This window comes from Equus quagga, chromosome 12, assembly GCF_021613505.1.
Source record: "Equus quagga isolate Etosha38 chromosome 12, UCLA_HA_Equagga_1.0, whole genome shotgun sequence".
Classification (NCBI taxonomy): Eukaryota; Metazoa; Chordata; class Mammalia; order Perissodactyla; family Equidae; genus Equus; species Equus quagga.
The window spans coordinates 53786129-53807693 of record NC_060278.1 but is presented as its reverse complement, the minus strand read 5'-3'; the positions used below and the strand labels follow the sequence as shown (position 1 = coordinate 53807693).

At 39.0% G+C, this 21565-nt stretch overlaps 1 protein-coding gene across 1 annotated transcript in view; it reads right to left on the bottom strand.

Annotated features, from left to right (window-relative positions):
• CDC73 (cell division cycle 73) overlaps positions 1–21565 on the bottom strand; it is a 117964-nt gene extending 96399 nt beyond the window's left edge. Inside the window, exons 1-6 of the mRNA XM_046678482.1 lie at positions 21435–21565; positions 18659–18764; positions 16136–16205; positions 11510–11572; positions 11356–11408; positions 8648–8736 (exon numbers count right to left, since the gene is read on the bottom strand). Of these exons, the coding sequence (XP_046534438.1) occupies positions 8648–8736; positions 11356–11408; positions 11510–11572; positions 16136–16205; positions 18659–18764; positions 21435–21565 (512 nt within the window). The remainder of the gene's footprint in view (positions 1–8647; positions 8737–11355; positions 11409–11509; positions 11573–16135; positions 16206–18658; positions 18765–21434) is intronic.

Below are 21565 nucleotides of genomic sequence, written 5' to 3'. Positions count from 1 at the left end.
CTGTGGTAGTATTATATAGTATACCAGTTTATTTGTATTAGGTATTAAAGTCCTTTATAAGAGATGCTTAACATGCATCTAGTATTTGACGCATTTTATATAATACTATGCACTTTCCCTCCAAATCTAAAGCACACCAGCACACCCTGAGTAAAATTCAAATACTCTTCTAATTCATAATCAACCATACATGGGACTCATACTCAGACTTTTACTTCCAGCCAAGACGAGGTAAGTGGGACTGAATTAATCCTCTTGCCTTGAAACAACCAGTCAAAATACATGAAACAATAGTTTTCTAGATGCTTGATATCAAGCGATCAAAGACAGTGATCTCTGACAAATGAAAACCAAGTAAGATGAGCCCGATGAGTGCTGCCGCTTACTGCTTCAAAGTTTCCAACAGGGCACAGGGAGGAGCACTCAGGCCAAACTCAGTGAACTCCCTGATTCGAGAAAATGGAGCTGAGGGTCCAGCAAGACCAGGCGGCTGGGAGTGACAGGGCAGAGCACCTGAGAAGAGAGAGCCCCACAGAAGGTCCTCTGCGAGTATTCCAGAGAATACTGATTAGCACACGAGCAAGAGGAAACTGAAACCGGGTATAGAATCACCCCGGAGGATCAGAGAGAACAACACCCGGTGCTCACACAGGGGAAGAACAGCACCAGTTGCCACCAGCCAGAAGAAAAGCCTCAAACTCATGGGGCACTGGGGAGAGTGCTCCAAACAGTCTCTCCTCAGCAATGGGGGCAGAACAATTACCCTAAGTACCATGGTTCAAATATCAAGTCTTAAAATCAAGACTCAAAAGGAGCAAACTATTTCCAAGTGATTTAACTATGTGCTAAAACAAAACTAAAGAAAATTTAGAGAAATACAAAAATATCTAGCACTCAAAAGGTAAAATGTAAAATGCATAGTATCCAAACATACAAGGCATGTCAAAGGAGCAGGAAAATATGAGCCAGAATGAGAAGAATTCTAAATCAAAACCAACTGCAAACTGACACAGATGTAGGATTAGCAAAGACATTAGAATAACTAATGTAACTGTATTTCAGAGGTTCAACAAGTTGAGACATGGACTACACATTTAACCAACGTCAAGAGATAAGAAATACAATGTTAGAGACTGCAAACATACCGCAAATACAGGTACAGAAGAAAATATCGTGAACTATACAACTATAGTAACTATAGAAAAAAGAATCCACAAAAAGAAACAAACATAAGCAAGCTGTTGGACAACTTCAAGCAGAGTTGGAGTAACTGGAGTCCAGAAAGAGGGAAACAAAAAATATCTGAAGAAACAATGCCAAAAATTTTCCAAATTCAATGACAATTAGGAACCCAAAAATTCCCTCAAGAACCTCAATGAACCTCAAGCACAAGAACCATGACAAAAACTCCCCCAAGTCATGTGATAATTAGATGACCCGCAACCAGCAGTAGTAAAAACTTTTAAAGCAGCCAGAGGAAAAAAAGATACATTTCATTAAAAAGAAACAAAAATAGGATGACAGCAGACTTCTCATCAGAAACAATGCAATCAAGAAGGCAATGGTAATAACATCTTCAAAGTACTTAAAAAGATATAGTTTGGAATTCTATACCCAGTGAAAATTTCTTTCAAAAGAGAAAAAAGGCAAAACAAAGACTTTTTCAGAAATAAAAAAGTTGAAAGAATTAATCACCAGCAGACCTGCACACAAAAAACATGTTAGGGGCCGGCCTGGCGGCACAGTGGTTAAGTTCACACATTCTGCTTCAGCAATGCAGGGTTGGTGGATTTGGCAGGTTTGGATCCCAAGTGCGGACCTACACACCACTCACCCAGCCATCCTGTGGCAGTGTCCCACATATAAAACAGAGGAAGACTGGCACCATTGTTAGCTCAGGGACAATCTTCCTCAAGCAAAAAGAAGAAGATCGGCAACAAATGTTAGTTCACTGCCAATCTTCCTCACCCAAAAAAAAAAAAAGTTAAGAGAAGTCTTTTGCTGGGGCCGGCCCTGTGGCTGAGGGGTTAAGTTCATGCACTCCGCTTCGGTGGCCCAGGGTTTCGCTGGTTCAGATCCAGGGTGCGGACGTGGCACCACTCATCAGGCCATGCTGAGGCAGCATCCCACATGCCACAACTAGAAGGACCCACAACTAAAAATATACAACGATGTACCAGGGGGCTTTGGGGATAAAAAGGAAAAAAAAAATAAAATCTGTAAAAAAAAAAAAAAAGAAAAGAAAAAAAAAAGAGAGATGTCATCTTTTGGGCAGAAGGAAAATAAAATGGGTATATGGACCTACATAAAGGAATGAAGAGCAATGGAAATGTTATCTGTACATCTATAAGAATGTTTTCTTATTATTTAAATCTCTTTAAAAAGAATACCTCAAACAAAACTTCAAACAAAAATAAGAACAATGCATATTGGTGTTTACAACATATATGTAAGTAAAACGCATGACAACAGTATCACAAAGGCCAAAAGGAGAGAAGTGGAAGCATCCTATTGTAAGGTTTCTATCCTCTCTATGAAGTGGTGGAACACCTGAAGGTTGACTATCATGCCATAAACCATGCATACTAAAAACCCATAGGCAAACTGAAATAACAGGTATAACTACAAAGCCAACAAAAATATAAAATGGAATTACAACAAATATTCATTTAATCCAAAAGTCCAAAAAAAGGAACAAGGAACAGAAGACACAAATAGAAAATAGCAAAATGATCAACTAAAATTAACCATATCAATAACACATTAAGTGTAAATCTAAACATACAAGCAAAGCATTTAATCTATAAAGACATACAGATGAAAAGTAAAAGGACGCCAGTTTTCAAGATGAAAAGAGTTCTGGAGATGGTTGTACAACAATGTGAAAGTACTTGACACTATTAAACTGTAAACTTAAAAATGGTTAGGATGGTAAATTTTAGGTTATGTGTATTTTACCATAATTTTTTTTAAAAAGTAAAAGGATGAAAAAGACATACTATGCTAACAACATAAGCCAAAAGAAAGTTGCAAAAATGACACGAGTAAAAGTAGATTTTTTAAACAAAGAATATTGCCAGGGATAAAGAAGGTCATTCCATAATGATAAAAAGATTCATTCATCAAGAGAACACCACAAACCCTAAACATTTACACCTAATAACAGAGCTTCAAAGTAGGTAGAACAAAATCTGACAGAAGTACAAGGAAAAACAGAGAAATCCATGGGTGGAGATTTCAACAATCCTATCTCAACAATTAATAAAACAAGTAAGGCAGAAAACAAGTAAGGATATAGAAGACAACTGACTGACACTATCAACCAACTTGACCTTGCTGACCTTTGTAAAACACTCCAAAACAACAGAAGACAGGCATACCTCAGACATATTGTGGGTTCAGCTCCAGACCACCACAATAAAGCAAATATGGCAATAAAGTGAGTCACACGAATATTTTGGTTTCCCACTGCATATAACAGTTACATTTACATACACTGTAGTCCATAAGGTGTGCAATAGCATTAAGTCTAAAAAAACAAGGTACATACCTTAATTAAAAAATACTTTATTGCTAAAAAATGCCAATCATCACCTGAGCCCTCAGTGAGTTGTAATCTTTTTGCTGGTGGAGGGTCTTGTAAAAAATACAGTATCTGTGAAGCACAATAAAATGAAGTGTGCCTGTACACATTCTTTTCAAGTGCATACAGAACATTTATCAAGACAGATCACATTTGGGGGCAAAAAATAAGTTTCAACACATTTCAAAGGATTTAAGTCATATAAAGCATAACCATATTTTGGAATAAACTGGAAACCAATAACAGAAAGATCTCTAGAAAATCCCCAAATATTTGGAAATTAAACAACTCACTTGAAACAATCCAAGAGTCAAAGAAGAAATCACAAGGGAAATTAGAAAGTAATTTTGAAGTGAATGAAAATGAAAACACAACATATCAAAATTATGAGATGCCATTAAAGCAGGGCTTAGACGGAAATCAATGACCTGAGCTTCCACCATAAAAACTACAAAAAGAATAGGGGCTGACCCCGTGGCTGAGTGGTTAAGTTCGCGCACTCCGCTGCAGGCAGCCCAGTGTTTCGTTGGTTCGAATCCTGGGCGCGCGGACATGGCACTGCTCATCAAATCACGCTGAGGCAGCGTCCCACATGCCACAACTAGAAGGACCCACAACGAAGAATATACAATTATGTACCGGGGGGCTGTGGGGAGAAAAAGGAAAAAATAAAAATCTTTAAAAAAAAAATTATAAAAATATAGTGTACTAAATCCAGAGTAAACAGAAGAAAGGAAATTATAAAGATCAGAGCAGAAATCAAAGAATCAAAAAAGAGGAAAAAAAAAAAAGACTGAGGGAAAAAACTCCAATCAGAGTCTTTAAGAAGATCAATAAAATTATCAATTTTGGGCAGACTAATAAGGAAACTAACAGGAAAGACACAAACTACTGGCATCAAGAATGAAAGAGGGGACATCACTACAGATTCTAGACATAATAAAAGGATATTACAAACAACTTTATGCCAACAAATTTGACAACTTACATGAAATGGACAAATTCTTTCAAAGAAACACTCAAAAAACAGAGAGAGAGAACCATAGCATTATGAGAGAATAGCCCTATGACTATTAAAGAAATTAAACTTGTAGTTAAAAACTTTACCTTAAACAAATATATAAAAACAAAACTACAGCACACATAACTTCAGTGGTAAATCCTCCCAAATGTTGGAAGAAAAAATACCAATTCTAAACAAAGTCTTCCAGAAAACTGAAGAGAAGAAAACACTTTCCAACTCATTCTGAGACCAGAATTATCGTGACATGAAACAAGACAAAGACATTCTAAGAAAACTACATCCCTCATAATACTCCACATAAATTTTTTAAAATCTAATTCAATAATATATAAAAAGCGTAATACATCATGACTGTAGCAGCCAGCTTCTGAAATGACTACTAATGATAGCCACCCCGCGGCATTCACACCCACATGTAAGCCCCTCCCCGTGCGTGTGTGTGAGCTGCACCTTGCTTCTAATGAATGGAAGACAGTCACGTGCCCCATGCTGACATCTCAGTCAACAGCAGACCACACATGTAACGGTGGTCCCATTCAGATGAGCAGCACATAGCCTAGGTGTGTAGGAGGCTGTGCCACGCAGGTTTGTATAAGCACGCTCTGATGTTCACACAACAAAATCACCTAACAACACATTTCTCGGAATGTGTGCCCGTTGTTAAGTGACGCAGGACTGTACCGTATAAGAGACAGGGTGTCACTCTAAAAATGTGGCTATAAAAAACCGTAACTTCTATCTTGCTTGACCTCTCTCTTGCCTTCTTGCTTGCTCACTCTGATGAAGCAAGCTGCAATATTGTGAAATAGTATATGAAGAGACCAAATGCAACAAAGAACGAACAGAGTCCTCTAGGTAACATCTGAGGAACTGGAGCGTAAGGAACTGAACTCTGCCAGCAACCACAGGAGGGAGCTTGGAAGCAGATCCTTCCCCAATCCAGTCTACACAGGAGACCACAGTCCTGGCCAACACCTTACCTGCAGCCTTGAGAGATACCCTGAAGCAGAGAAGCCACCTAAGTCATCCCAAGACTTCGGACCCACAGAGACTGAGAGGTGACAAACGTGGGTCATGTAAGCCTCTAGGTTTTGGGTTAATTTGTTACGCAGCAAAATACATAACTAATAAAAGGACCAAGGAGAATTTATCTAGGAAATGCAAACATTCAAAAAATTAATTTAATTCACCACATTAACCAAAAAGAACTATATGATCATTTCGATTGAATCAGTAAAAGCATCTGGCAATAGTTAACATTCCTTCCTGATAAAACCTCAGCAAAAAAAAAAAAAGTGGGGGTATTGCCTCAACCTGTTAAAGAGTATCTACATAGAAACCTAAGCTAACATGCTTACTGGTGAAAGACTGCTTTCCCCTAAGATGAAGTAAGACAAGAATGTCTACTCTCACTGCCGAATTCAACACTGGATCAGCGAGTCTAGCCAGGGCAACAAGGCAAGAAATAAAAGGCATCCAAGTTGAGAAGAAAGAAGTAAAGATATATTTTATGTGTAGACATGATTGGCTATGTAGAAAAGCCAATGAAATCCACAAACAAAGTTACAAGAATGAATCAATAAGTTTAGCATGGTTGCAGGACACAAGACCCATACCCAAAAATCAACTGTATTTCTATACTAACAATAAACAATCAAGAATTGAGATTTTTTAAAAATGCCACTAACAGTAGCATCAGAAAGTATGAAATACTTGTGAATAAATATGACAAAAAGATGTATAAGACCTGTACAATGAAAACTATGGAATATTGTTAAAAGAAACTAAAGAAGACCTAAATCTCTCTCCATTAATAAATGGAGAAATAGACCTTGTCCATAAGTCAGAAGACTCAATGTTTTCAAGATGTCAATGCTCCCCAAATTGGTCTGCAGACTCAATGCAATCCCAATCAAAATCCCAGCAGGCTTTGTTGTAGAAACTGACAAGTTAATTCCAAAATTCATATCAAAAAGCAAAGAACCAGAGGTAGCAAAAACACCCTAGAAACAGAAGAACAGAGACGGAAGGCTAACATTACCTGATTTCAAAACTTATTATAAAGAAACAGTAATTAAAATAGTGTGTACTGGCAAAACGACAAATCAATGGTACAGAATGAGTCCAGAGACAGAGCCACACACGAAGGAACCGATTCTTCACACAAGTGCAAAGACAACTCACTGGAGACCCACGGTGCTGAAGAAGCTGGCTGGCCACATGCATGAGACTGACCTTCAATCCCCGTCTCACAACAAATAAGTGCATTTAGATCCATACCGCAGACCATACACAAAAAACTAACTGAAAGGAGATCACAGACTTAAACGTAAAACCTGAAACTAAAATTTCTACAAGAAAATATAGGAGACAATCTTTATGGACTTTGTTCAGGCAAACATTTCTTAGATACAATACCAAAATGCAATTCACAAAAGAACACAATGAGAAATTCCATAAAAATTAAAATATTCCACTCTTCAAAACACAGCTGGGAGAATGAAAAGGCAAGTCACAGACCAGAAAAAATGACTGTAAGCATATGTCTGAAAAAGGACTTGTATCTAGGACATACAACGAACTTCTAAAACTCAGTAATGAAAAAAAAAATCCAATAAAAAAAAGACAAAAATTTGAAGACACTCCATCAAAGATGATATAAGATGGCAAATAAGCATATGAAAAGATACTTATAACATCATCAATCACGAGGTGAGTGCAAGATAAAACCACAGTGAGATGGCACCTCATAGCTACTCGAACAGCTAAAATTAAAAAGCCTGACCATCCCAAGCACTGACAGGGATGGGAGCAAACTAGAAGTCTTATATGCTGCTGGTAGAAATGTAAACTGGTACAATCCCTTTGAAAAACAGTTTGGCAATTTCTCAAAAAGTTAAATCTACAATACTGTCTGTTCCAATCGTTCCTCTCTTAGGTATTTACCCAAGAGAAACAAAAACCTATGTCCATGCAAAAATGTGTACACGAATGTTTATAGCTTTAGCTGTAAGAGCCAAAAAACAACAAATGAAAGGTCCATCAACAGGAGACTGGGAAAACAGTGTTACATCCATACAATGGAAGAGCACTCAGCAATAAAAAGGAATGAACTACAGACACATCCAATGACATGGATGAATCTCCAAATAATTGTTAGTGAAAGAAATGAGATCCAAAAAAAAGTACATACAACATAATTCCATCTATATTTAACTCTAGAAAAAAACAAACTAATCTATGGTAAAGCAGATCATTGGCTGCCTGGTGAGAGGAGGATGTGGGGATGGAAGTGTGAAATTATAAAAGCATACAGGAAATATATGGGGAGGATGTCATATTCATTATCTTGATTATCATGATGGTTTCAGAGACATATACATATGTGAAAATTTATCAACTTATACACTTTAAATATGTGCAGTTTACTGCATGTCAATTATCCTCAATAAAGCTTTTAAAAATCTGCATTGAATTTTCAAGTTTGGATAAAACTTCCAAAAGCAATATACTGTGCCTAGAAAAAAATCATGAAGTGATTCTAAATTATAGTAAAAATCAGGGGTCAACAAAATATAGACCACAGGCCAAATCCAGCCACACATTCATTTATGAATGAAAGCAGCATATGGCTGCTTTCCCTATCACAAAAGACTTGAATAGTTGCAAAAAGAAGAAACTTGACCTGCAAAGCCAAAAATATTTAACACATGGCACTTTACAGAAGTTTGCTGACCTCTGCTGTAAATCAACAAACGATTATGTGATAAAGAAGTGGCCTGGATTATGGAGTAATTTTAAAGAGGAAAGATCAATATTGCAAGAGAATCAAGAGGGCAGCTTTCCAGAAGTATAATGAGCACAATGGCTTCCAATCCCCCATCATAAAACATGCCCACATACCTTCTTTTGAAGTTAAGGCCCAGAGGCATATCATGAGCGCAAGAGGTAATTAAGTGTAGACAGCACAGTAATATCGCTTGCTCCGTATACACTTACATACACCTTGACTGCCCACTTTCTACTGAAGAAAATCTTACCTAATTTGTTCAGTCTGTACAATCCCTTCTTTGTGACCCTCCAAGCGAGCAGCCAATCTCTCTTTATCAAGGCGCACACACTCTTCATCCTGACGTTAGTGAATATTTTACATTTTTATTTAACTTTAGAATGAAAGAAACACTGCACATAACTTTTCCTTACATCAATTCCCACCTATAAAGCTCCAGGCATTACTGGCCTTGGGTCAATTTTAAAATTACTTTTAGTTACATAAAGAGAACAAGAATAAATATATGTTGCATCACATAAGAGTAGAAATGACTATAAGCTTACCAAAAAACTTTAGTTAACTTTTTTCTATGATTAAATGTTCTTCCCATAATATATCATGGCTATCTTTATTCAGAAAGACATCATACAACAAATAAATGCCTGCTCTTCAGGAAAGTGTATAGGTAAATTGTATGCAAAGCCTTCACCACAATCAAAATTTCATTTTTGGACCTACATCTTTTCCATCTGTTGCCCCAGGTCCCGAACCCGTCAGCAGAGATCAAAACAAAAGATGCGAAACTTTAATGGTTTGGAAAGCACGTTCCTCAGAACATTAAGAGTTCCTACACAGTGCTCAATGGGTCACTTCTTGTCTGAATCCAACACTGGTAGCTCAGCTTTGAGAACTTGCAGATTAGAATTTTAGGTAAAATTTGGTCTGAAAAGCATTTGGTTACTTAAAAATCAAACTTAGTAACTCTGATGTAGTTCAATGCCACATCCAACAAATGAGAAAACTGAGGATCAGAGTCAGAGTCTGAGGCTAATGGGATATGAAATTGCATGAAAAAGGATCAATATATTCGAGATATCCACAAAGATGTGCTCCAATTCATGCTCTAATATTAATCTATCATGTAAAACTCTTAAAACAGACATATTGTTGACGTGAAGGCAAAGATAATATTTTAGCAAACGCATTAATTTTTGCCTTTTGTATAAAAGCATAACAAATCACTCAAGCTCCTTAGGAGACAGCTGGTTTTACAGACAAGTGGAGTCTGGACCTTAATCAGATGGGAACCCTGCCCTCAGGGTTTCTCTCTCCCAGTAGAGCCTCACAGGTTCTCAATGCGTATCTGCTGAACTGAAACCTGTTTATCTTAGACAGCTGTTTACATAACTCAGTTTAACTCTATAAATGCTCTAGAAGATATTTTATTATGCTATTTCCTGCTGATTTTTCAAGTTACTGAAATCCTAGTAAATTAGCATTTATGACATGTTCAATTTTTTCAAATAATTAAACTGTGAATTTCAGGTTTTGCCAAATAAATAGTATCCATAAATTCACTCGTTTTGCTCATACTGGGTCATAACCTCCTTTCATACAAAGAGAGTTCAGTTTATTGCCACAAAATTTTGTACCCAGTATAGCAGAATGGGCTCTACTCCTGGTTGTGTGAACCTCAGCAAGTCGCTCATTCTGTCTGAGCCCGTCTGCTCACAGATGAGCAACTGTCAACTTCAGGAGGTGGTAAGGATGACATGAGTTAAAACACACAAAGTACACAGAACCTCACCTAGCACAGAGGAATAACAATGAGCTCATTACCATTATTCTCTTTACCTAAAAAAACTCAGGCCCATGTCTCAGAGTATGCTTAATTAAAATTACATTACTTTGTATCAATGGTTGTCAATGATTCTACTGTGTGTACTTACCAACCAAGCCTGTCCCTTGAAGTTACCTTTCTTGTCCTTAATAGTGGATGCTTTGCTATTTAGGTAGCAGGCAAATGTACACCTATTTGGTTTTTATGCTAGTGTGAAATGAAAAGATTTATGGGACTGTTAACACTAGTGATGACTACAAGTGTTATTCCTATATTGTTAATTGACACGTGACCAGTTTAGTCATTTCTCAGATTTTAAGTTGCCTCTAGTGCATAGTCCTCCATTTTCAGGGGGTTTTATATGTAACAGATCTGGAGCTTCTTACAAATTTAAATAGTATCATGATCGTACAATTAAAATACCTAAGGTTTAACTGTCTTTATGCAGTGCATCAATGGGTCAAGAAATTTTCTTTCCAAAGGTAACTGCATTTCTTAGGTGGCTTCTATTTCACATGAACTATCCTTATTTACCAATATTAATATTTCACTTGCTGGCTATAAAATGCTACAAAAAATATGTAGACTGATATGTCAATATTTTAAGCAGTAATTACAACAAGCACTTCATGTTCACAGCTCTTAAGAGTGAAGCCAACTCCCACCCCACCTTATTCAGGGGGAGGAAAACCACAGCCCAAAGGCCGCACCCAGCCCGCCGTCTGTGTGGTACAAGTGAACTGGAGTCCAGCCTCACCTGCGCATTCATGTACTGTCTACATCTGCTGTCACACCACAGCAGCAGGCGGGAGGAGCTGGGCAGAGACTAAATGGCCCGAAAAGCCTAAACTATTTACTCTCTGGCCCTTTACAAAGAAAGGTTTCCGACCCCTGATCTAGCCTAAGACTTTCATCAGTAAGGATATAAAGGCAAAGAAAATAAAGCGATTTGTGCATCACACAGCTTGTACGTGAGAGATCTTAAACTATAGCCCAAGCTAACTTACTAACCAACTCTTCATTCTACTACAATTTTTCCAGAAAAAAGCTCCTAGGACCACCATGAAGGAAGAATTCTTACTGCTACACAATCCCAATTTCCGTAACAACACGCGTCACCTTTAAAGTTCCGTTACCTCGATTCGTGGTTTCTTTGCTTCTGCTAAAACCTCATCTGCAGCTCGTTTGACTGAAAGAAAAAAGAAGTAAATAAAGGTACAGTTTTGGCATAGGTTTCTGAAAGTTCAACATAAACTTGAGTAGATCAACTTTACCTTGAGTAAGACATACCTTGAGTAGATCGCTGCAGACCTATTTCTAGAGGGGCGCTTCTGTCTATACTTGCCGATGTTGCTGAAGATTTAAAAAGACTGACGTGAGAAGGTCAACATTTAAACACATATGTTGGATATGATTACAAGTGAAATGCTCAAGATTTGTTATATTTCTTACTTTATACATGGTGATTTCCCCCAGTAAAAAATAACTTTTAAAAGTAGCTTTGTAAATCATTTTATTATAAACGATTAATCTATATTAGACAGTCTATCAGAGAACACACTTTCTTGTTTTTGGAGGAAGATTAGCCCGGAGCTAACATCCACCACCAATCTTCCTCTTTTTGCTGAGGAAAATTGGCCCTGAGCTAACATCTATGCCAATTTTCCTCTATTCTATATGTGGGATGCCTGCCACAGCATGGCTTGATGAGCAGTGGGTAGGCCCACACGCAGGATGTGAACCAGTAAACCCCAGGCCGCTGAAGCAGGGTGTGCAAACTTAACCACTACGCCACTGGGCCGGCCCAGAGGACAAACTGTTTTTAACAATTTAACTTACAAATTATTGAGACAATCTGCCTGAAATCAACTGGTCACTTCAAAGAGCATACCCCAATAGCACAACACAAGCACATAAAAATGGATCTAAACATAAACACAGGGCCGGCCCAGTGGCACAGCGGTTAAGTGCGCAGGTTCCGCTTTGGCGGCCAGGGGTTCGCCAGTTCGGATCTCGGGTGCGGACATGGCACCGCTTGACAAGCCACACTGTGATAGCCGTCCCACATATAAAGCAGAGGAAGATGGGCGCAGATGTTAGCTCAGGGCCTGTCTTCCTCAGCAAAAAGAGGAGGACTGCCAGCAGATGTTAGCTCAGGTCTAATCTTCCTCAAAAAAAATAAAATAAATTTTTTTAAAAAAAATAAACATATGTATATAAGGGAAAAGTTTTTTTTAAGTTAGCATTCACTCTAAAAATGGAATTTTTAGTTATTCACAATTGGTAAAAAAAAAATTTCACGTATCTTTTAAATTAAAACCATTTAGTTTTTGAATGGTTCAAATAATGAAATGATAACAAAGGGCTGTACCTGTCCTCATCCCCCTAGTTGCCACCCCTCTAGGTAACTACTGTTAAATCTTTTATACACATATCCTTCCAGGGTGTCTTTCTGTAGATGCAAGAAATACAAACTGATACTTTTATTTTCCCCTTTTTTACACAAAAGATAGCATATTACATATTAACTCTTTTTTTTTTTTTTTTTTACAGCTACACAGTATTCTACTGTATGGATTAATAACAATTTATTTTACTAGTTCCCTATGGATGAGCAGCTCAATTCAAACAGACTTTTGCCACTACAAACAGTGGCACAATGAATAACTTTCTGTATACACTGCTTCACCCATTTCCCAACACACGTCTAGGACAAGCCCCAGATGTAGGATTTCCATGTCAAATTTGTGATGATACGTTACTGCCAAATTTCCTCAGTGGCGGTTATATCAATTGACACTACAATCAACAGTACACAAGAATATTTGTTTCCTCATAGCCTCACTGGAGTGTATTACCGAACTTCTAGTTTTTTATCAGGTAAAAAAAAAACTTGCTATCTCTGTATAGTTTAAATTTGCAATTCTCTTCTTACAAACGAAATTAAGCATGTTTCCTATGATTTATCACCTTTTCTGTGAATTGTATGGTCATAATTCCATTGGGTTGGAGACCTTTTACATATCTATTTGAGGACCACTTCATCATATTAGTGAGACTGGCCCTTTTACTACATGAGTTGAAATCTTTTCCCAGCTTGTCATGTCTTCTTTTATATATAATGAAGAACTTTTCCAACTTTAACATATTAGTTGAACAATCCCACCTTCTCCCCACTGATTTGACGTGTCTTGTTAATCATGTGAAATTCACATAATTTAACATGTAACAAATAAAAAAGTTGTTCCAGCAGTTTATCCATTCACATTTTTCACACTGCGAAGGCTTTATTATAAGTGCTAAACTCTAGAATGGCTAGTATTTTCTCACTGGTCTTCTCCAAATTTTTATAAAACTTTTTACCAAATGAATTTTAGAACCATCTTCTCTAGTTCCACCCTTCCTTCAAGAAAAAACTGTAGGGATTTGTATTGAGATCATGTTAAACGTATAAACTATGTTAAGAACTGACACCTTTAAGCTGTTATGTACTCCTGTCCAAAAACATGGAATGTCTTAAGATTTGCTTGACTTTTTCATTAAATCATTAAAGTAGCCCTTTTTTAAAAATTAGCAAAGCAGTGTACTTGATGACAACTTATTTGTCCTATAGAAACTACAGGAAATGACATGGATGGATAAAGGGCAACTCTTTTTCTGGATTCGGAAAAGAAAACCCATTTGCTCTAAAGCAGTGCCCCCAACTAGCCCAGGGAGCAGGCTCCCCTGAGATACTCACTAAAAACAGAGAATCTGAAACTCTATGACACATCTTCTGAAGCAAAAAAAAAAATCTAGTTTTAACAAGTGCACCATGAGATTCAAAAAAAAAGTCTTTGCCTATCCTCCTCACCTCCATCCTCCTCGCAGCAGGATCAGGACCCCTCCCGAACCCTCCCCGGGGTTCTAACCGTCTGTTTACCAGTCTACCCTGCGTGACGGGAAACATGCTCAGGACAGGGATTTTGCATTTTGTACAGCACCCAACACGATGCCTTTGAAAATAAGCACTCAGTAAGTGCCTGCTGTATGCTCAATGAGGACAGCACAGGAAGACACTCCTGACGATGCTCTTTCCACCATGCACGAGGCTCTGGGCAAATCAATCTCACTGTGGAGCAGAAAAGTGACAAGACAGCTACTGATTCCTTAAAGGCAGTAAACGCCACCCCAGGGAAGGTAAGACTCAACAGTTCTGTTACATCAATTTACTCATACTCCGTAAGACAGCAAATTAACAACGACCCCCTTACTCAGGTGAGCACCCACTGTCAACCACTGTTCTCAACGCTGGGTATTCAACTGTCTGCCCCCTAGAGTATACCCTCGAGTGGGGCAGACAGACGATAGATATGCACACAAACGAATATGAGATTTCAGCTCAACACAAGGGTTTTGATAAAAAATAAACCAGGATGGCACTACACACAGAAAGCAGTATGGGGACAGCAATACTACTTTATATTTTAGAGTGGTCACGTAAGTCCTCTCTGACAGAACAATGCTTGAGCACAGATCTGGATGAGGTGATGATAGTGACCCTGTGACAATGCAGAGAAGCAGAAGTGAACACAGAGGGAACAGCAAGAGCAAAGGCTCTAAGCGTCAGAACAGTTCAAAGACCCAGGGACACTGGACTGCTGTGAGCAAAGGAAGACCGGCAGAAGAGGAGGTCACAGAGATTTAAGCAGAAGCAGGATCAGGTGTGTCAGCACAAGGAGCATGGGCTTTATTCCAAGTGTGATGGGAAGCCACAGGACGGCCTTGGACAGACGACTGACATGATCAAGTTTACAGGCTTTTTCAAAAACAGGTCACTCTAACTGGTGGGTGCAGACTACACCGTAGAAAATACAGAGTGGGGACCTGTGAGAGGGCTACGCAACAGTCTAAAGAGGAAGGATGGGAAGGGTGGGAGTACTAGGTAAACAAGTTATCAGACTTTTAAAGGTAAAGAAAAGGACCTGCTGATGAAAAGGACGTGAGAGAAGAGAAATTCTCCAGGTTTTTGGCCTAAGCAACTACATGAATGGGATACCATTTACTGAGATGGGAACAGTAGGAGAACAGACTCACTGTTGTAGTTTTGTTTGCAGGGAGAAGGGAAGGAGGAAATCGGCATTCTATTTTGGATATGTTCAATTTCAGCTGCCTATTAAATATCCAAGGGAATATGCTGACAGTAAATTCATACATCTGGAGCTCAGGAACAGGTCAGCATTGGAGACAAGGAGGTAAGCAAAACAAAACGAGAAGTGGACAACGAGTAGAAAGAGAACCAACAGTCTGATGCCTCAAATGCCAGGTGAAGACACGCTTTCCAAAACAGTGATCAACAGTACCAAACGCTGGTGAGAGGTCAAGTAAGCTCTGGATAAGAGAGACCACAGGATCTAGCGATCCTTAAGTCAGTGCTGGCCTTACAAGGGTGATTTTGGTGGGATGGTGAGGCAGACAGCCCGAGTGGAGCAGATTCAAGAGAGAATCAGAGGTAAAGAGGAAGCAGTGATATCACAACTCTTGGGAAGAATTTCGCAGTGAAAAGACAATGACAAACAGAGCAGTAGATAGTAGGAATTTGGGGTCGAAAAACTGTTTTAAACGAGAGATCCCTAAAGGGAACGAGGTAGAAGAAAGGAGAAAACTGATGATGCAAGCGAGCAGCAACAGTTTACAAAGACAGTCTCTGCCAGTGCGAAAGGAGATGGACGCCAGACCCAAGGAAGGGGTGTCTGGCCTCAGGAGGAAAGACAGTGCATTCACTACAACTGGAAAGGAGAGCACAGGCCCATAGCTGCAGGGGGGTTCATTCTTCAGGAGGAATACAGATTCTCTTCCCACTGCCTCTGATTTCTTACAGGGGAGAAAAAGAAACAACATCTATTTAAGAGTGAGAGCAATCCAAAAATCACTCACATGCTTCACCATTGAGATATCCAAGCAGATCTTTTCGGTCAGGTCTTCTAACCACAGGAATGTTTTCAGTCTGCAGTCAAAATTTTAAATTAAACATCAAATCAATAACAATTGTAAGAAACTTGGTAAAGATATACATCATGTAATGTCTCAACTGTATTCCAACACATCTTGATAACGTTTATTTAGAATTACATTTGTAGAAAATGACTAGACTAAAAAGAAACTAACAGAAATCTTGAAAAATGTTAAGCGTATTAATTTTTGGTAACTTTATTCTTGAAATTCGAGTAAGATATACAAAAGATAATCATTAGAAATGAAAACAGTGACCCTATCCCTCTTTAAACTATCAATCCCAGTCTTTTTTGTTCCCTCAGCCTACTCTATTTTTTAATTTTACTCATGATGGTTTGCATATTTGAGGCAAATATCTTTTTAGTCCCACTGCTTGCTCATCATATGCAATGCTTCCAAAGTGCTTTCTTTTCTCACACAAACTAGACCTTCTCAAAATATTCTACTTCAACCCTTTAAATAAACTAATACAGACACTAAAACTATTTTCATAATTAACAATAGGCATGTGTTGTTCAAGCATGGGAAAAAATTTAGGAGATAATACAGGAAAATGTTAATGGTGATTTATTTTCTACATTACACATTTCCTTTTTATTCTTGGGTGTGTATAAATTCTGTAAGCAGAGAAAAAAGATTAAAAAGTTAAATCTAGAAAAGGTATCTATTTTGGTAAAATGGGTAATTTTCCTTTAATCTTCCACACTAGTTATTTGTAAAGCAGTGTGTAAAACAAAGAAACCTATATACTTGAGGCCCCAAATCATCATCAGGCCATGAATTCAATGAATCCTGTAATTACGACAATTTCCTATATCATTTTTATAATGTAAACAAACAACAGAGAACAGGAAAAACTGGTGCTGCAGAATTAAATAGTCAAAATCCCTTTGCCACTTCATATAAACCATGAAGCAATAGGAACCCGTGGGATCTTTGGCTAATTATCTTATATTGAGTACTGATTACATTGCACCACACCAACCATTCTGTACACACTCCCTCATGATAGAGATGAACTATGCTTTTGTTTTGTTTTAAAGATTTTATTTTCCTTCTCCCGAAAGCCCCCTGGCACATAGTTGTGTATTTTTAGTTGTGGGTCCTTCTAGTTGTGGCATGTGGGACGCCGCCTCAGCAGGGCCTGATGAGTGGTGCCACGTCCACGTCCAGGATCCAAACCTGCCAAACCCTGGGCCGCCAAAGTGGAGCTTCTGAACTTCACCACTCGGCCACAGGGCCAGCCCCTGAACTATGTTTAATCACTTAAAATTACTCTTTTTTTTTTAGCGTAGGCTAAATTTTAACTTCTGCTTATGAGTATAAACATTTAAGACTCCACAGGTTTTTCGCACTTGTTTTTAAAAACTACTCTACATGGAATATCGTAGTGAAAAGATTTGAATTAATTTTCTTTAAATTACTGATTCTAAGTCTGATAACATACTTCATCATTTAGTCACTAATGAATTATATACCCATTACAGCCAAGTGAAAAAGATATACGTCTACTCACACTAAAACAGGAGCTACGGGTCAGGAAAACTTATTTCAGAAATGGTCTGACCACAAGAAAGAGCAACTAACAAAAAGGAGTGAGGAGAAAAAATTGGTAGAACCCTCGAATTTTAGAATTCTGTCCTTTCAGTCTATCATGTATTTAAGAAAAACAAAGGAGATCAATCTTATGTGACCAAGGGTCCCAAGGCCCACAGTATCAGTTATAGCTACTAGTCATGTGCTACAACCACTCCCTAAGAAGAGAATCTCTAAATCCAAACCAACTGTCGGGATCATCTTTACCACCCCAAAGTGAATGGATATATCCAACGAAACATCCAAATTACTGCCTCTTTCAGTTTTTAGAGATCTGAGTTACAGCTTTATAGAGCGAGCTGCTGCTATTTTATCCCACTATTTCTCTGTTTCCCCCTAGATATGATTTTTTCTATACGTATTTGACAGTAAATATGTATTTCTTGTTCAGAAAAGCAGTGTTCAAACACTGAGATGCACAAAGCAGGCAAAATTGAAAACGAATTCATCAATAAAGTATGAAAGAATTCTGTTAAATTGACTGAAAATTAATTTTAAAAAGTTGTCTGTTAATCTTGATTCTTTCTGATGCCAAAAAAAAAAGTTTTCTTGAGATTAAACTAGAGTTCGGAATATGAGGGTCCTTCCACCAGCTCATAATTTTGTAAAACGTCTCTATAAATGTCGTTAAAACTTCTGTTCTTGTACACATTACCCAGATTTGACATGGAAAAGTCACAGATTAAAAATCTGCCTAAGGCACAGTGGCCTTATTTTGACCCTCCAGGAGACTTTCATACAGACGAACCTTTCCTTCCTTCAATATGAAACCCATGAGGGAGGTTATCCATGCCAAATGATACCTACTATCAATTAAATCAAAAAAGTTTTAAAATGGATTCTACTTACGGCTGCACGTCGGACATAAACAGGATGAGAAAGGTGCACATTGTTAAGCAGAAATAAGATAGAATCCAATGTGTAGTACTCTCTGGGTTGGCCTTCCTTTCCAGTCCTGAAATAAGGCATAAAGTTTTTTTAAAGGAATTCTTTTTTTTTCTGCCTTTTCTCCCCAAATCCCCCCAGTACATAATTGAATATTTTTATTGTGGGTCCTTCCAGCTGTGGCACGTGGGATGCTGCTTCAGCACGGCCTGATGAGCGGTGCCATGTCCACGTCCAGGATCCGAACAAGCGAAACCCTGGGGTTACCAAAGCTGAGCATGTGAACTTAACCACTGAGCCACAGGGCCCGCCACGAAGGCAAAATTTTTTACTCACAATTCTAATTCAACTTTTTGGGCTCTATTGCATGTATTAACTGATCTATACTCTTCACCATCCAACAATGGATTTAACATGGCTGACGAAAACACACCAACTATGAAACCTAATAAGTGGAACTGTCCTTAGGGCAAAAAGAACACAAACATAGACAATAACAAAAGCAAGAAGTAAGGAAAGCAAATCATATTCATACTCGAAGGTACTACACACTTTTTAGAATTTGGCCCAAATTAGGTTCTAGGCTTTGTCAACAGAGAGAGAAACCTAATGTTACAGACTGGAGAGGATCCATAAGAGAAGACAATCAAACTGTTTAGGAGAAGCGCACTATTACCAGTGCGAAGCTTACAAGACATTTATCCTGTCTCCTAAGTAAGATACTGCAGAACAACATCCTTAACACCATTCTTACAGTAAACATAATAATGAATTTCAGAGGTATAATTAAACCAGTGGTGTAAAACCAGAAGGAATTCTACCTGTGATAAAGCAATGGTGTCTCAGGGTGCAAGCTCTTTAACAGAAGCACAAACTACCACTCACTCAACAAACGTTAGCGTCCAATTCCACGCTGCCTACTACATTCTCCCATCTACAAATGTCAACACGGTATTTGAATTCATCTGAAGACAGCTCAGTATAATCAGCCCCAAACCTATTTTCCTAGCCTCTCTTTCCAGTTTTCCTCTAGATCACCATATTTCAAACCACACGCCACTATCAATTATTGTACTCTGAAATCTAACATATGGGTAACAACCAGGGTTTTTTTTAAGATATAGAAAAACAAAATAACAGAAAGCACTGCACACAATAAGCGTAAGTGCTGTTTAATGTTACGAATGTGTACATGGTTACACGTGCACACAGGGATGAGTAGTAAATGAAAACCTATTTCCTGCTGCAATTCACTGTCCTAAAAGGTTGCAATCTACTATTCTAAGCATTCCTTTTTCATTCCTGGCTTCACTGAAGCGCTGTCAAAACATTTCCTTTCCAGCGCTCACGCCTTTAAGGCCTACAGTTCCCTGGTCCTGGACCTAACCCCTTATTTCACCCTCAGAATTCCCACCCATTCTTTAAAGCTTATTCATTTGTTCTCTCACTTATTCAAGAAAAATGTGTAGCATCTTGACATGCAAAACACACTTATATGAAACCTTCCCTGATGCCCCAAGCTAGAAGTGACTGCTCTCTTCTTAAGAACTAGAACGCAATTCTTATCAAGTTATGTTTCATCACCTCTATTCTGATTAAGTTCCTCTCTTCTGAGAGAGGGACCAGAGTCCTACCAATTTTTTCTATTTCTCAACTGAGCTGCCCTACACCTGGAGTACTCAACCATTTTTTTAAAGAGAAGGAAAAAAAAAAAAGTTAAGACTCCAATCAAATGTAATTCTGTCTGTGCCAACTCTTTCGGAAGGACAAAATACAGGACACTCAGAATGATGTTATTTCATCAACATTTCACACAGCTAAATAAATCATAAACCCTCAAGGCCACAAAACAAAAAACTAACAGCCAACCAACAAAGTAAATTTCCCCTAGCTTTTGATCAACTCTTCATAAACCCCACTGCTCCCGTCCAATCCAACGAAACGACAATGGCAGTTCTGGCCCTCGGTTCTAATCACCCAAACCAAACACCAAAGAGAGAGAGACATCACTAAAAAGACCCCAAACGATTGCCAACCAGACCTCTCTCTCCACGTTTTCCTTAATGACTTCAATTCGGAAAACCCCACGTGGCTCAACGTTCCAAAACATTTCTCTTGCAAACACGCACCCCCTCCATTTCTGACTTAGACCTGCAAAGCCCGCTCCATTTCACAACAACTTTCTCCCTGCAGAAACTCCTGCCTTCACCTCTAACACAGATTCTGTTGACTCTCCCGACGCAATCAGACCTCGTTCCCGTCCTAACTCCACCGAGGTGCTTCCCCTTCCAGCTCTTCTGGAGGGAAGCACGGAAGGAGAAGGAACAAGACCCGGAGCTGCAAAGCCCAGCAGAGAGAGCTACAAGGCAGGGCAGCCTCGGAGACAGAGGAGAAACTAAAGAACAAAAAGAGACATCCCGGGGACCGGACGGTGTGCTCCTTGATGCACCTTCACACACTGCCACCACTCAGTCCCTACTGGTGAACATGATCCCAAAAGCCACAAACTCCCATGCTTCCTCCCCTGGGGCTTCCCGAGACTTCAAGGGATGGACCACTCCAGACGCTGCTCCCCCCTTTTCCCTCCTCACCGAAAAGTCTAACTTCTGCTCCGGTGAAAAACTTTCACCCAAAGCACCCGTCGTTCCCCGTCCCCTAGGGAGCCGGGGGGAGGGGCTGGGACCCAGGTCGCCTGAGGGCGCCCCACGCCGCCCCCAGCCCACCGCCCGGCCGCACTCACCCCCAAACCACATAGTTGGTCTTCACGTTCTTGGGCCAGGAGAACTCGCCGAAGATGACTTCGTCTCCCTTCACCACGATCTCCTTCTTCTGGATGTTGTACTGTCGCAGGACGCTGAGCACGTCCGCCAT